The following is a 13,232-nucleotide window of genomic DNA, read 5'->3' on the forward strand; positions in this document are numbered from 1 at the left end:
CCACTATTTCTGCCTTTTAGCCTTGCTTGATCCATAGAGAACCTGTATGTTGAATAGTGTAAAATTTGAGGCTCCCCTTCTCCGCTTTGGAAGTAAGCTATAATAATAATAATTAAAGAAGTTGCCCAATTTTCATACGTACCAGGAACTATATCCAGCCTGTGTTTGACCGAAAACAAACATTCCACCACAAGGGTCTTGATGCAACATCTATACTTCAAGTTTCTTTTGGGTCAAATTTCCTTCTGGACTGTGTTCTCTGAAGTCATGAACTAGTAAGTAGTAATAGCAGATGTGGTGTGAAAAGAATACGACCTTGTCGTGATGCTGTATTCTTATGATGAGTATATGTTGTATGTTATTGAATAATGATTAGTATTCTTAATAGGTGAGATATTTTTTAATTATGGATTTCGATGATGAGCTAGATGAAATTGAAGAATACCTCATAGAACAGGTGATTGCGTATGTTATTGGTATAATTGGAAGGCGTTTTGACAAGCAACCTTGTAATGATTCTATGCTTAGTGGTGGTGCCTATATGAATGAGGTTTTAGAGGGGCACAATGATCGATGCCGCAGAATGTTTCGTATGGATAAACCTGTTTTTGTGAAGTTTTGCAAGATTCTCAAAAATAAGGAGTTGCTACAAGATTCTTTTACTATTAGTGTACGAGAACAAGTAGGAATGTTTTTATATACTATGGGTCACTGTGCATCAAATATGATTTGTCAAGAATGATTTCAGCATTCCGGTGAAACAATTAGCCGCCATTTTCACAATGTTCTAAATACAGTTTTATCCTTATCAGAAGAGTTCATTCACCCACCTACAACTAATACGCCTCCTGAGATTCAAAATAATGAAAGGTTTTTTCCTTTTTTCAATGTAATTTATAAACATTGTTTTTAGTTTAAAGTCATGTGTTTTTCATTTGGTATTATGTATCTGACATGATTGACTATTTGAAAATTATAGGATTGCATTGGGGCTTTGGATGGTGCTCACATACCTGCTAATCTTCCACTAAATCAGCAAGTTAGCTTTCATAATAGGAAAAACGATATCACACAAAATGTTTTGGTGGCTTGTACTTTTGACATGCAAATTTGCTATGTATATGCCGGTTGGGAAGGCTTCTCTAGGTGATGCATCGCGTGTGCTAAAATCTACCTTTGGAAGACCCGGATGCTAGATTTCCTCACCCACCTGAAGGTATATATGTTTATGTTGATTTCTAATTTATTTAATATGCATTCCACATTATCATATAATTATTTACTTAATTCTAATTTTGTTCTTGAACTAGGCAAGTATTATGTTGTTGATGCTGGGTATGCAAATACAAAAAGGTTTTTGGCTCCTTATCGAGGAGTTCGATATCATTTGCAAGATTACAGAGGGAGAAAAAATCCACCAAGAACTAAAGAAGAGTTGTATAACCATAGACATTCATCTCTTAGAAATGTCACCGAGCATTGTTTTGGAGTTCTTAAATCTCGATTTCTGATACTTAAATTTGTGCCAGCCTATCCATTTGAGACGCAGCGTGATATTGTATTTGCAGCATGTGTGTTACATAACTACATTCGTCTGGAAGGGAAAAATGATTGGATTTTCACTAGGTATGAAAATATGGCAGATGAAAACGTCCCAAGTGAAGAAAATGACCAAGTGGAGGTGGTTGCATCACGATCAAGTGCGCGTGTTCAAAGAGTTAACCAACGCCAAGCTTCATTACTAAGGGATTCAATTGCACACGACTTATGGAGTGCAAGAGATTGAGCGTATTTGATCAATCAATTTTATGATATGGGTTTGTTTTTAACTTTTATATAACTTGAACGGTTTGTAATAATTTTTTTTATTGTATTATCTGAGCGAGTTTAGTTTATTAAGATTGACTATTTTTCCACGCACAAATTTGGACTTTAAATAAATACGTTTGATTCCTATTTTTTAAGAAAAAAAATATTTTTTTATAAAAATAGCTTTTGAAAAAAATCTCAACCAAACATGTTTATTCAAAAACTGTTTTTAGAATAAATATTTTTTCAAAAAAACACTTTTTGAGAAAAACTGATTTTTGGAAAAAATAGGATCCAAACACCCACTTAAAATTATCTCTGTTTTCCTGGAAAACTAGAGTCGCTTCCATTCTCTTTTTTCTTCTCTCTTTTCATACATTCCTCTTCCCTTAATTCCAGAGATTTCTTTTCTTACTAGCCTTAATTCCTCTTCCCTTACACTTGTCCAACTACTCCTACATCTCACTCTATTATAAATACTATCCTACCCTTATAATATAACTAATGTAATTACTCGCATGTCCTTATAATAGGACATGCCGTCTCCTTTAAGAATCCTTGTCCTTAAGGATTAAAGTGAGGATAGTGTGTGGTGATGTTCGACCAATCTTCCCAGGTAGCATCATCTAGAGAGGTATGAGACCATTGGATAAGAATCTGAGCTACACCTTGGTTGTTCCTTGGGGATGAGTCTGCGAGATAGGATGGCTATGGGCTCCATTTTGAATTGTCATGTCTGGTCGACGAGAGGGAGCTGAGGAGATGGCACTACAATGGAACCTAGCTTCTTCTTGAGTTGAGATACATGGAAAATTGGATGGATTCTTGAATCTGGTGGTAAGTGGAGTTTGTAAGCAACTACACCAACTCTTGCTGACACCTGAAAAGGACCATAAAACTTGGCTGAAAGCTTCAAATTCCTGCAAATTGAGATGGAAGTTTGCTTGTAGGGTTGGAGCTTCAAATAGACCCAATCACCAACCAAAAACTATCTCTCGGTTCTTTTTTTGTCTGCAAAATGCTTCATACATTCTTGAGCTTTAGTTAAACCATCTTTAATCATGCCCACCATGGTTTGCCTCTATTTGAGGTAGTCTTCTACAGCTGCCACAGAAGTGGTGATTATGCTGGGGATGGCGAGGTAAGGTGGAGTGTATCCATATAAAGCTGTGAAAGGTGACATCTTGAAGCTGGTGTGAAAGTTAGTGTTGAACCACCATTCTGCCAAAGAGAGCCACCTTACCCAATGTTGTGGTGTGTGTCTGGTCATGCATCTCAAATAAGCTTCCAAGCAGGCATTCGTGCATTCAGTTTGTCCATCAGTTTGAAAGTGGTAAGCTGTGCTGAGATGTAGTTCAGTTCCCAATGCCTTGAACAAATGTTGCCAAAAAGAGCTGATGAAAACCTTGTCTCTGTCAGAAATAATGGTTTGGGGAAGGCCATGGAGTTTGTAGATATGATCCATGAAGACTGTAGCCACTGAAGAAGCAATATAAGGATGACTGAGAGCCAAGAAATGGCTATATTTGGTGAATCTGTCCATTACAACTAAAATAACATCTTTGCTTGCCGATTTGGGTAAACCTTCAATGAAGTCTATACTAATGTGTTGCCAAGCATGCACTGGAATAGGCAATGGCTAAAGCAGTCCGGTAGGAAAGTTATGTTCTCCCTTGCACCTCTGACAGACAACACAAGTAGTTACAAATTCAAGTAAATCTTTCTTCATACCTGGCTAGTAGAAGTAGGTCTTGGCTCTGAGATAAGTTCCTTGAATACCAGAATGACCACCTATAGCAGAAGAATGGATTGTTGATAACAACTTGGACCATAAGGCAGTCTTACTACCAATATAAAGTTTACCCTTGTATCGGAGGACACTTGAATCATAAGAGTACAGTGGGAAACTTGTTGGTGCATCCATGATTTGAGAGATGAATTGTTAGAGGGTCGCGTCTTGAGCATAACTGAGGGACACTTCTGTTATCCATTGTGGTTGTACCACAGTCATAAGATGACATTCTCCTTGTTCTTCCACTACTCTTGAAAGTGCGTCAGCTGCGGTGTTTTCCTTCCCCTTTTTGTACCTTATTTCATAATCAAAGCCCAATAGTTTGGTAAGCCACCTCTGTTGTAAGAGTGTTATAATTCTTTGCTCCATACAGAATTTGATACTTTGCTGGTCTGTGTGAACTATAAAGTGGTGCCCTTGTAGATAGGATCTCCATCTTGTTACTGCCATGACAATTGCAAGGAGTTCTTTCTCATAGGTAGAAAAACCTAGTGCTTTAGGACCTAATGCCTTACTAAAGAAAGAGATAGGACGACCTCCTTGCAGTAAAATTCCTCGTGCACATGCATCAGTCTCCACTATGAAGGTTTGCTTGAAATCAGGGAGTGCTAGAACAGGTGTTGAAGTCATTGCTCTTTTCAGTTCATCAAATGCCTTTTCTACTGCGGAGGACTATTTAAAATTACTCTTCTTTAGCATATTAGTGAGAGGTCGACTGATGTTGCCATATCCTTGGACATACCTCCTGTAGTAGCCTGTTAAACCTAGGAAGCCTCTCAACCCTTTGATTGTTTTAGGTTTTGGCCAATTGATCATGGCATCGATCTTGGCTGGATCAGCTGCTACTCCTTCAGGTGTGATTAAGTGACCCAAATACTCTAATTAAGATTGTGCGAAAGTGCATTTAGAAGCCTTTGCATAGAGTGTATGTTGCCTCAGTGTGTCTAAAACCTGTCTCAAATGGAGTAAATGCTCATCCAAATTGGTACCATATACTAGTATGTCATCAAAGAACACTAATACCTGCTTCCTTAGAAAAGGACTGAAAATCTCATTCATTAGGGCTTGGAATGTAGCTGGAGCATTAGTTAGTCCAAAGGGCATCACCTTAAATTCGTAGTGGCCTTGATGAGTTCTGAATGCTGTGTAGATGTCTTCTGGATGTACCAAAATCTGGTGATAACTTGATCGAAGGTCTAATTTGGAAAAAATGCAAGCCCCATGTAACTCATCTAGTAATTCATCTATAACTGGCATGAAAAACTTATCCTTCACTGTCATATCATTCAACTTCCTATAATCCACACAGAAACGCCATGTCCCATCCTTTTTCTTAACTAATAACATAGGTGAAGCGAATGTGATGTGACTGGGTTGAATCAATCTAGATTGTAGCATTTCTTTCATTAATGATTCGAGAATTGCCTTTTGAATGTAAGGATGCTTGGACGGTCATTGGTTGGTGGGTTCAACATCATTTTTGAGTGGGATATGGTGGTCTAATGTTCTGGAAGGAGGAAGACCTTGAGGTTCTTGAAATACATCAGCAAATTCTTAGAGTAAAGGAACTACCTCAGTTGGAATTTCAAGCTTGATGGCAGTAACTGTGATGGAAAATATTTGACCCACAAGAGCATGAGTGTTCTTTTTCAGAAATTTTGATAAGGCCTTTGCGGTAATCATCTTTAGAGAAGCAACCTCTGGGCATCCTCGTAGTACTATCTTCTGGCTTCCCCTTGTAAAAGTTAGTTGGAGCTTCTGAAGGTTAAGTATCACATCTCCACACTGCTTCAGCTAGTCACCACCTAAGACCATGTCACACCCACCCAATGGTAGTATTCTAATGTCATCTTCGAAAGAATGTCCTTGCATCTCCCATTTCAATTTATGGCATATAGCTTTACTAATAGTCTTCTCACCATTAGCAACTGTAACTAACATGTGAGCTGTTGGTTTAATCTTGCATCCAGCCTGTCTAGCCACTTTCGATTCTAGGAAACTATGTGTGCTACCGGTGTCTATTAACACAGTAATGTATCTCTTTTTTATTAAACCTGGGATTCGTATGGTATTCTGCCCCACATTCCATGTTAATGCATGGAGTGAAATCTTCATATCCGTTTCTACTTGCTGTAATATCTGTTCTTCCTCGCAATCATCTTCCATAGGTTCATGATCTTCTTCTGTCCCTACCAACATATACAAGTGTTGAGTTGTACACTTGTGTCCAAGTTTGTAAGTTTCCTCACAATTATAACAAAGTCCCTTTTCTCTTATGATTCTCATTTGTGCTGGCATGAGTCGTTTAATGGGTGGTAAGGTGGTGTTTGCACTATTGGAGTTACTTGGGGTGGTATTCAAGGGTTTGATGGTGTTTGGGACTTTTGGAATGGGATTGGAGGTTGTGGGTTGTTTAGTCTGGTAAGATGGAGTGGAAAAATATGATGTGGTGTTGGTGTAGTTTTTTTGTATAGGTTTTGTTGCTTTCTTAACCTGGGCATCCAATGCCACTTCCTGCATCCTTGCGAGGTGCAATGCATTACTCAGATTGGTAGGTTTAAACATTTGAACGAAAGCTTTCAATTTATTTTTCTACCCACTAAGAAAACTAAGAACAAAGTACTCTTCACTGAACTGTTTATTTTTACTCACCATAAGAGCTTGAAGTTCTTCAAACTGCTCAAAGTATTCATCCACCGTACCCACTTGAATCAGTTTATTAAAATTGCCTACATAGTTCTCTTAGCATACCAATTCGAATCGATCACAAATGACTTCAACTAAAGCATTCCAATCTACTAATTCCTTCCCATCTTGGTAAGTCAGGAACCATGAATCTGTTCTTCCTTCAAAGTATAGTGATGCTATACTAATCTTTTTTTTATCGTCCATGGGATGCAAGTGAAAAAACTGATTACACTTCCTAGCCCACACACGAGGATTAGTGCTGTCAAAATGTGGAAATTCTAACTTAGGGTTTTTAAGAAGATTACCCTGGTCATTCCGTCATTTGGAATCTTTTGTCTTGAGTAAGTTGTCGATTGTTCAACTTCAATGGTGGTTTCTAGAGGAGTTCCAGACCCAGAAGGCAACTCAGCCGCTACGGTGGTGTTCTTCCCTTTGTCATTCATTATTTTCAACAGCTGGTCAAATCTAGCGTCTAACTTCTTATCTGAAAGTTCGAGTCTCGCCTCCATTTTCCTTTCTGCTACTTCTCTTGCTTGGATCTCTTTGATTAATCTGTCGTTGACTTGAGTCATTAACCCTTGCATCTCATTAACTTGGTGTTGTGTTCCTTTAGCTAGTTTTTCCACTTCACCTAGTGTCATAGTCACCAGAAACGTAAGCTCTGAATACCAATTGTTCTATTCTGATAAGTAAACAGAAACAAAACACTTAAAATTATCTCTATTTTCCTGGAAAACTAGAGCCACTTCTATTCTCTTTTTTCTTCTCTCTTTTCATACATTCCTTTTCCCTTAATACAAGAGATTTCTTTTCTTACTAGCCTTACACTTGTCCAACTACTACTGCATCTCACTCTATTAGAAATACTATCCTACCCTTATATAACTAAAGTAATTACTCGCATGTCCTTACAATAGGACATGACAGAAATCCAGTTTTTTATGTACTAGAATAACTACGATGCAGTGGGAGCGTGAGCGGAGGGTGGAGAAGAAAGAGAGAGGGAGAGTTAGGGAAGAGAGAGAGAGAGAGTTGGGTTTGGTTGAGGAGGGTTATGGGTGAAGGAGAGTCACGAGAGAGGGAGTAAATGAAGGAGAAGAAGAAGAAGAAGAAGAGGAGAGGGGTGTGCGTGAACGGGGGAGTGGTGGCGGGGAAAAAATCGGCTGGGGAGAGAGAGAGTGAAGTTGTGAAAGAGGGGGGGACACAAAACCCAAACAAAAATTTTCCCAACTTTCCAAACAAAACTAAAAAACGTTCGCTGTTTGCTACCTCTCACTTGATTAATAATAAACTTTATTTCATTCTTTATTTTTACTAGATAACTACTAAGCAGTGGGGGCGTGAGCGGAGGGTGGAGAAGAGAGAGGGAGAGATGGTTTGTGGGTGGGGAGAGAGAGAGAGTTAGGGTTTGGTTGAGAGGGAGAGGGAGACAGATAGAAACCAACCAACTTAGTTTTTGTTCGCAGATAACACCCCCCCCTCTGCCCAAGATCGTTTGCTCCGCTCACTTGATTATAACCATAAAACCTTGAACCTTTTGTTTTTTGGGGGCTTCTTCAGTGCACGTGATGTGTGTGGCTACGCACGATTCCTGACCACATATTTTCCAACCCGAAACCGATAGCCGAAGTGTCCACCTAGGGGTAGCGTTGGCATTTCACATATTTTCCTTCGTCCCTAATTTCTCGTATTTTCTATTCTTCTTAATTAGATTGCGCACCCAAATCTTCACCCCCTTTCACCTCTTCTTAAATTCATGGTCAATCATTTACTTCTTTTACTCTCTACAATTTACAGCAAGGAAGTAGAGCAAAATAGAGTGACAACAACCAACAACACTACACGGCTTGAATACGTTTGAACATTGAGGTTAGTTTATCATTCAATCACATGTATCCACAAATCTAATCAACGTGAATCAAAACATAAAGAACTACCTAAAATTAACTTGATAACAGAACTTGCACCCATTTGTTCTGCCGCCTTTTTTGCTCCTGGCGGGAGTACCGATATATGTTTTACCATGGAAATCCAAAGTTGACATGAACACTAGAACAAGACAATTTGACTGGGTAGTTGTATAAAAAGGCATTTCCAAACCAATCTTCACAGCAAATTCATTAAGGATGGATTTGCAATAGGTCATATCCTGCAAGAGTGACAAAAACAAATAAAAATATATAACCTAAGTTACATTGACACGGAGACACACACACACACACACACACATACATGCAACACACCTCATCTATTATTCGTCTTTGACCTTCTTCAATATAGATTCCAGAGCAACTTTAGCAGCATTCTGTTCCGCCTCTTTCTTATGTAGAAATGTCTCAACCGACATAAAATTTACCCCATCAACCAAAACAAAAGATCTAAATTGTGGCACAGTTCCAAAGCTTTTAGTATTATAGGTCAGAAGTGGCCGTTTGGATTTCTGAGCATACTCTTGCAATCGGTTTTTATGCATGCATTCATCTGGAATACTTACACAAATATTACAAAATATCAGGATATGGGTGTTTATCGATACTCAATTTCTTGATATGTATCGTGGATGTCCAAATTGAGCCCAGTATTTGAACAATGTAAAAGTTGAGAATGTACCACTTGTGTCCATCATGACTTTAATTAGACCACGGGTTATTCCGAATCAGACAAAAAAAAAACATCCATGTCAACAACTTTTTTGCACTGAGTTAAAAAGTAGGGATCTAGACAAAAAAAAAAAAGTTAAAAGTCAGAAGGGAAAAAGCAAAAAACCATCTCACAAGGCATTTGACATCAAAACTTTGTGTGTGTGGTAGGTACAATAAACACAGGATTCATCCTATCATTATTAATCATCATAAAGTCAAAATCAAGCATGATAACTGACCTTGATTAGAATGAAGAAAGAGACAAACGAAATCCCAAAATCTCGTTTCAGATACAAAATCCAAGTTAACCCATTAAGTTGGTGATTCGTTTTGGTTGAGTTATGGAGATTGTGGCAATTGGAAATTGAATTGACAGAGAGAGCAAGAATGAGGATAAATACAAAGAGAGCAAAATACAAAAGATTTGATAACCGAAGAGTTTCATTAGGCGATTTGAATTCATTCATAAAAATTTCAATTTAATTTAATCAATAATTATGAAAGAAGATTCAATGCTCCTTTTTCTATATTAATCGCTTCAAATTCTATTCTACAATATCAAAACCAATGCTTTATTTCCAACACAGATTTGGTAACTTTGTGTAGCCAGTTAAACAACTCATCTGCTGATTTTACCCTTATTCAGTTTTGATGAAAGATTCAAAATTGACGGTGCAAAACACTGCACATAGAGTGCATTTATAGTAATGCGCATTGAAGAAAAAGTAATTTTTGTGGGACCCAATAAAATTTGAAAATTGCAACCCAAATAAGTCAATTTGAAGGGGAATTGATTCACATATTCTCTCTCCAAATGTCCAAAAGGGCCTTTTCTCTCTTCAACCCAAAAACCCTTATTTGAGGCTTTCTCTTTTCAATTTTCTAGAACCCTAAATTGAAACCCCTAAATGAAACACCAGACTCAAACCTTAAATTGAAAACAAAATTGTATACCCGATTTGCATCTGCAGTGGAAGGTACACTTCAAGTTTTGATTTTAATTTGATGTGATTGTTTTCGTATTTGTGCAATTATATTTTCGGAACCCTTATATTTTCACCATTTTCCCATATTTTGTTTTCTTGAACAAATGTGTGGTGTTATTTCTTTACATTTTAGGTTAAGTTAGGGTAAAAGGTTTAGCATCGTGTAAAATATAATAAGGGAAAAATCTTAAACAGTAAAATGTCAAGACATATCACTAAATCATATTAATGTCTTTGCATTTCTCTATTGTTGTTTATGATATTCCTTAGATATTTTTGTCACGACGCTTAATCTTTTTTCGAATCTTTTTTTGTCATGTAGTAATATGAAAATATTTGAAAGAAAGGTTATGATAGAGTTGGCTATCCAGGTGGGAGTTCTATTATAATGATCTGTCTTCTCAATTTGAAAAAAACTTTCAATTTGAAAGGATAGATCATTATAACAGTACATCCACCGGAGGTAGGTAACTCTTTCATATCCAACTTTTCAATTATTTCCTTAAGTTTTAGGTGAAGTTTGGGTAAAAGGTTTAGCATCATGACAAATATAATAAGGGAAAAATATTAAATAGTAAAATGTCAAGACATATCACTAAATCATATTGATGTCTTTGCATTTCTCTATTGTTGTTTATGATATTCCCAAGATATTTTTGTCACGACGCTTAATCTTTTTTCGGATATTTTTTTGTCATGTAGTAATATGAAAATATTTGAAAGGAATGTTATGATAGAGTTGGCTATCCCGGTGGGCGTTCGGTTATAATGATCTGTCTTCTCAATTTGAAAAAAAAACTTTCAATTTGAGAGGATAGATCATTATAACAATACATCCACCGGAGGTAGGTAACTTTTTCATGTCCAACTTTTCAATTATTTTCTTACATTTTAGGTGAAGTTTGGGTAAAAGGTTTAGCATCGTGACAAATATAATAAGGAAAAAATCTTAAATAGTAAAATGTCAAGACATATCACTAAATCATATTGATGTCTTTGCATTACTCTATTGTTGTTTATGATATTCCCTAGATATTTTTGTCATAATGCTTAATCTTTTTTCGGATTTTTTTTTTGTTATGTAGTAATATGAAAATATTTGACAGGATTATTATGATAGAGTTGGCTATCCCGGTGGGTGTTCGATTATAATGATCTGTCTTCTCAATTTGAAAAAAACTTTCAATTTGAGAGGATAGATCATTATAACAATATATTCACCGGAGGTAGGTAACTCTTTCATGTCCAACTTTTCAATTATTTCCTTAAGTTTTAGGTGAAGTTTGGATAAAAGGTTTAGCATCGTGACAAATATAATAAGGGAAAAACCTTAAATAGTAAAATGTCAAGACCTATCACTAAATCATATTGATGTCTTTGCATTTCTCTATTGTTGTTTATGATATTCCCTAGATGTTTTTGTCACGATGCTTAATCTTTTTTCGGATCTTTTTTTGTCATGTAGTAATATGAAAATATTTGAAAGGAATGTTATGATAGAGTTGGCTATCCCGGTGGGCGTTCGGTTATAATGATCTGTCTTCTCAATTTGAAAAAAAAACTTTCAATTTGAGCCGGAGGTAGGTAACTCTTTCATGTCCAACTTTTCAATTATTTTCTTACGTTTTAGATGAAGTTTGGGTAAAAGGTTTAGCATCATGACAAATATAATAAGGGAAAAATATTAAATAGTAAAATGTCAAGACATATCACTAAATCATATTGATGTCTTTGCATTTCTCTTTTGTTGTTTATGATATTCCCTAGATATTTTTGTCACGACGCTTAATCTTTTTTCGGATATATTTTTGTCATGTAGTAATATGAAAATATTTGAAAGATAGAGTTGGCTATCCCGGTGGGCGTTCGGTTATAATGATTTGTCTTCTGAATTTGAAAAAAAAAAAAACTTTCAATTTGAGAGGATAGATCATTATAACAATACATCCACCGAGAGGTAGGTAACTCTTTCATGTCCAACTTTTCAATTATTTTCTTACGTTTTAGGTGAAGTTTGGGTAAAAGGTTTAGCATCGTGATAAATATAATAAGGAAAAAATCTTAAATAGTAAAATGTCAAGACATATCACTAAATCATATTGATGTCTTTGCATTACTCTATTGTTGTTTATGATATTACCTAGAAATTTTTGTCATAATGCTTAATCTTTTTTTGGATTTTTTTTTTTTTTGTTATGTAGTAATATGAAAATATTTGAAAGGAAGGTTATGATAGAGTTGGCTATCCCGTTGGGTGTTCAATTATAATGATCTGTCTTCTCAATTTGAAAAAAACTTTCAATTTGAGAGGATAGATCATTATAACAATATATCCACCGGAGGTAGGTAACTCTTTCATGTCCAACTTTTCAATTATTTCCTTAAGTTTTAGGTGAAGTTTGGATAAAAGGTTTAGCATCGTGACAAATATAATAAGGGAAAAACCTTAAATAGTAAAATGTCAAGACCTATCACTAAATCATATTGATGTCTTTGCATTTCTCTATTGTTGTTTATGATATTCCCTAGATGTTTTTGTCACGATGATTAATCTTTTTTTGTCATGTAGTAATATGAAAATATTTAAAAGGAATGTTATGATAGAGTTGGCTATCCCGGTGGGCGTTCGGTTATAATGATCTGTCTTCTCAATTTGAAAAAAATCTTTCAATTTGAGAGGATATATCACTATAACAACACATCCACTGGAGGTACGTAACTCTTTCATGTCCAACTTTTCAATTATTTTCTTACGTTTTAGATGAAGTTTGGTTAAAAGGTTTAGTATCGTGATAAATATTATAAAGGAAAAATCTTTAACAGTAAAATGTCAAGACATGTCACTAAATCATATTAATGTCTTTGCATTACTCTATTGTTGTTTATGATATTCCCTAGATATTTTTGTCACAATGCTTAATCTTTTTTTGGATTTTTTTTTGTCATGTAGTAATATGAAAATATTTGAAAGGAAGGTTATGATAGAGTTGGCTATCCCAGTGGGTGTTCGATTATAATGATCTGTCTTCTCCATTTGAAAAAATCTTTCAATTTGAGAGGATAGATCATTATAACAATACATCCACCGGAGGTAGGTAACTCTTTCACGTCCAACTTTTCAATTATTTTCTTACATTTTAGGTGAAGTTTGGGTAAAAGGTTTAGCATCGTGACAAATATAATAAGGAAAAAATCTTAAATAGTAAAATGTCAAGACATATCACTAAATCATATTGATGTCTTTGCATTACTCTATTGTTGTTTATGATATTCCCTAGATATTTTTGTCATAATGCTTAATATTTTTTTCGGATT

General features: G+C 35.8%; 1 protein-coding gene across 1 annotated transcript; it reads left to right on the forward strand.

Annotated features, from left to right (window-relative positions):
* Positions 1-406: 406 nt before the first annotated feature.
* On the forward strand, positions 407-1,786 carry LOC147524473 (uncharacterized). The gene is made up of 4 exons (XM_086574984.1): positions 407-682; positions 749-889; positions 980-1,091; positions 1,311-1,786. The coding sequence occupies exons 1-4, from the start codon at positions 407-409 to the stop codon at positions 1,784-1,786; spliced, it is 1,005 nt and encodes a 334-aa protein (XP_086431110.1).
* The last annotated feature ends 11,446 nt before the right edge of the window (positions 1,787-13,232 follow it).

Source organism: Coptis chinensis, chromosome 1 (assembly GCF_015680905.1).
Source record: "Coptis chinensis isolate HL-2020 chromosome 1, ASM1568090v1, whole genome shotgun sequence".
Taxonomy (NCBI): Eukaryota; Viridiplantae; Streptophyta; class Magnoliopsida; order Ranunculales; family Ranunculaceae; genus Coptis; species Coptis chinensis.

Excerpts from the sequence above, each read along its gene's own strand:
- LOC147524473 (XM_086574984.1), top strand. The coding sequence starts at position 407 with ATGGATTTCGATGATGAGCTAGATGAAATTGAAGAATACCTCATAGAA. Across the intron at positions 890-979 it reads GGTTTTTTCCTTTTTTCAAT|GATTGCATTGGGGCTTTGGA; the intron begins GTAATTTATAAA and ends TGAAAATTATAG. Across the intron at positions 1,092-1,310 it reads ACAAAATGTTTTGGTGGCTT|GCAAGTATTATGTTGTTGAT; the intron begins GTACTTTTGACA and ends TTCTTGAACTAG.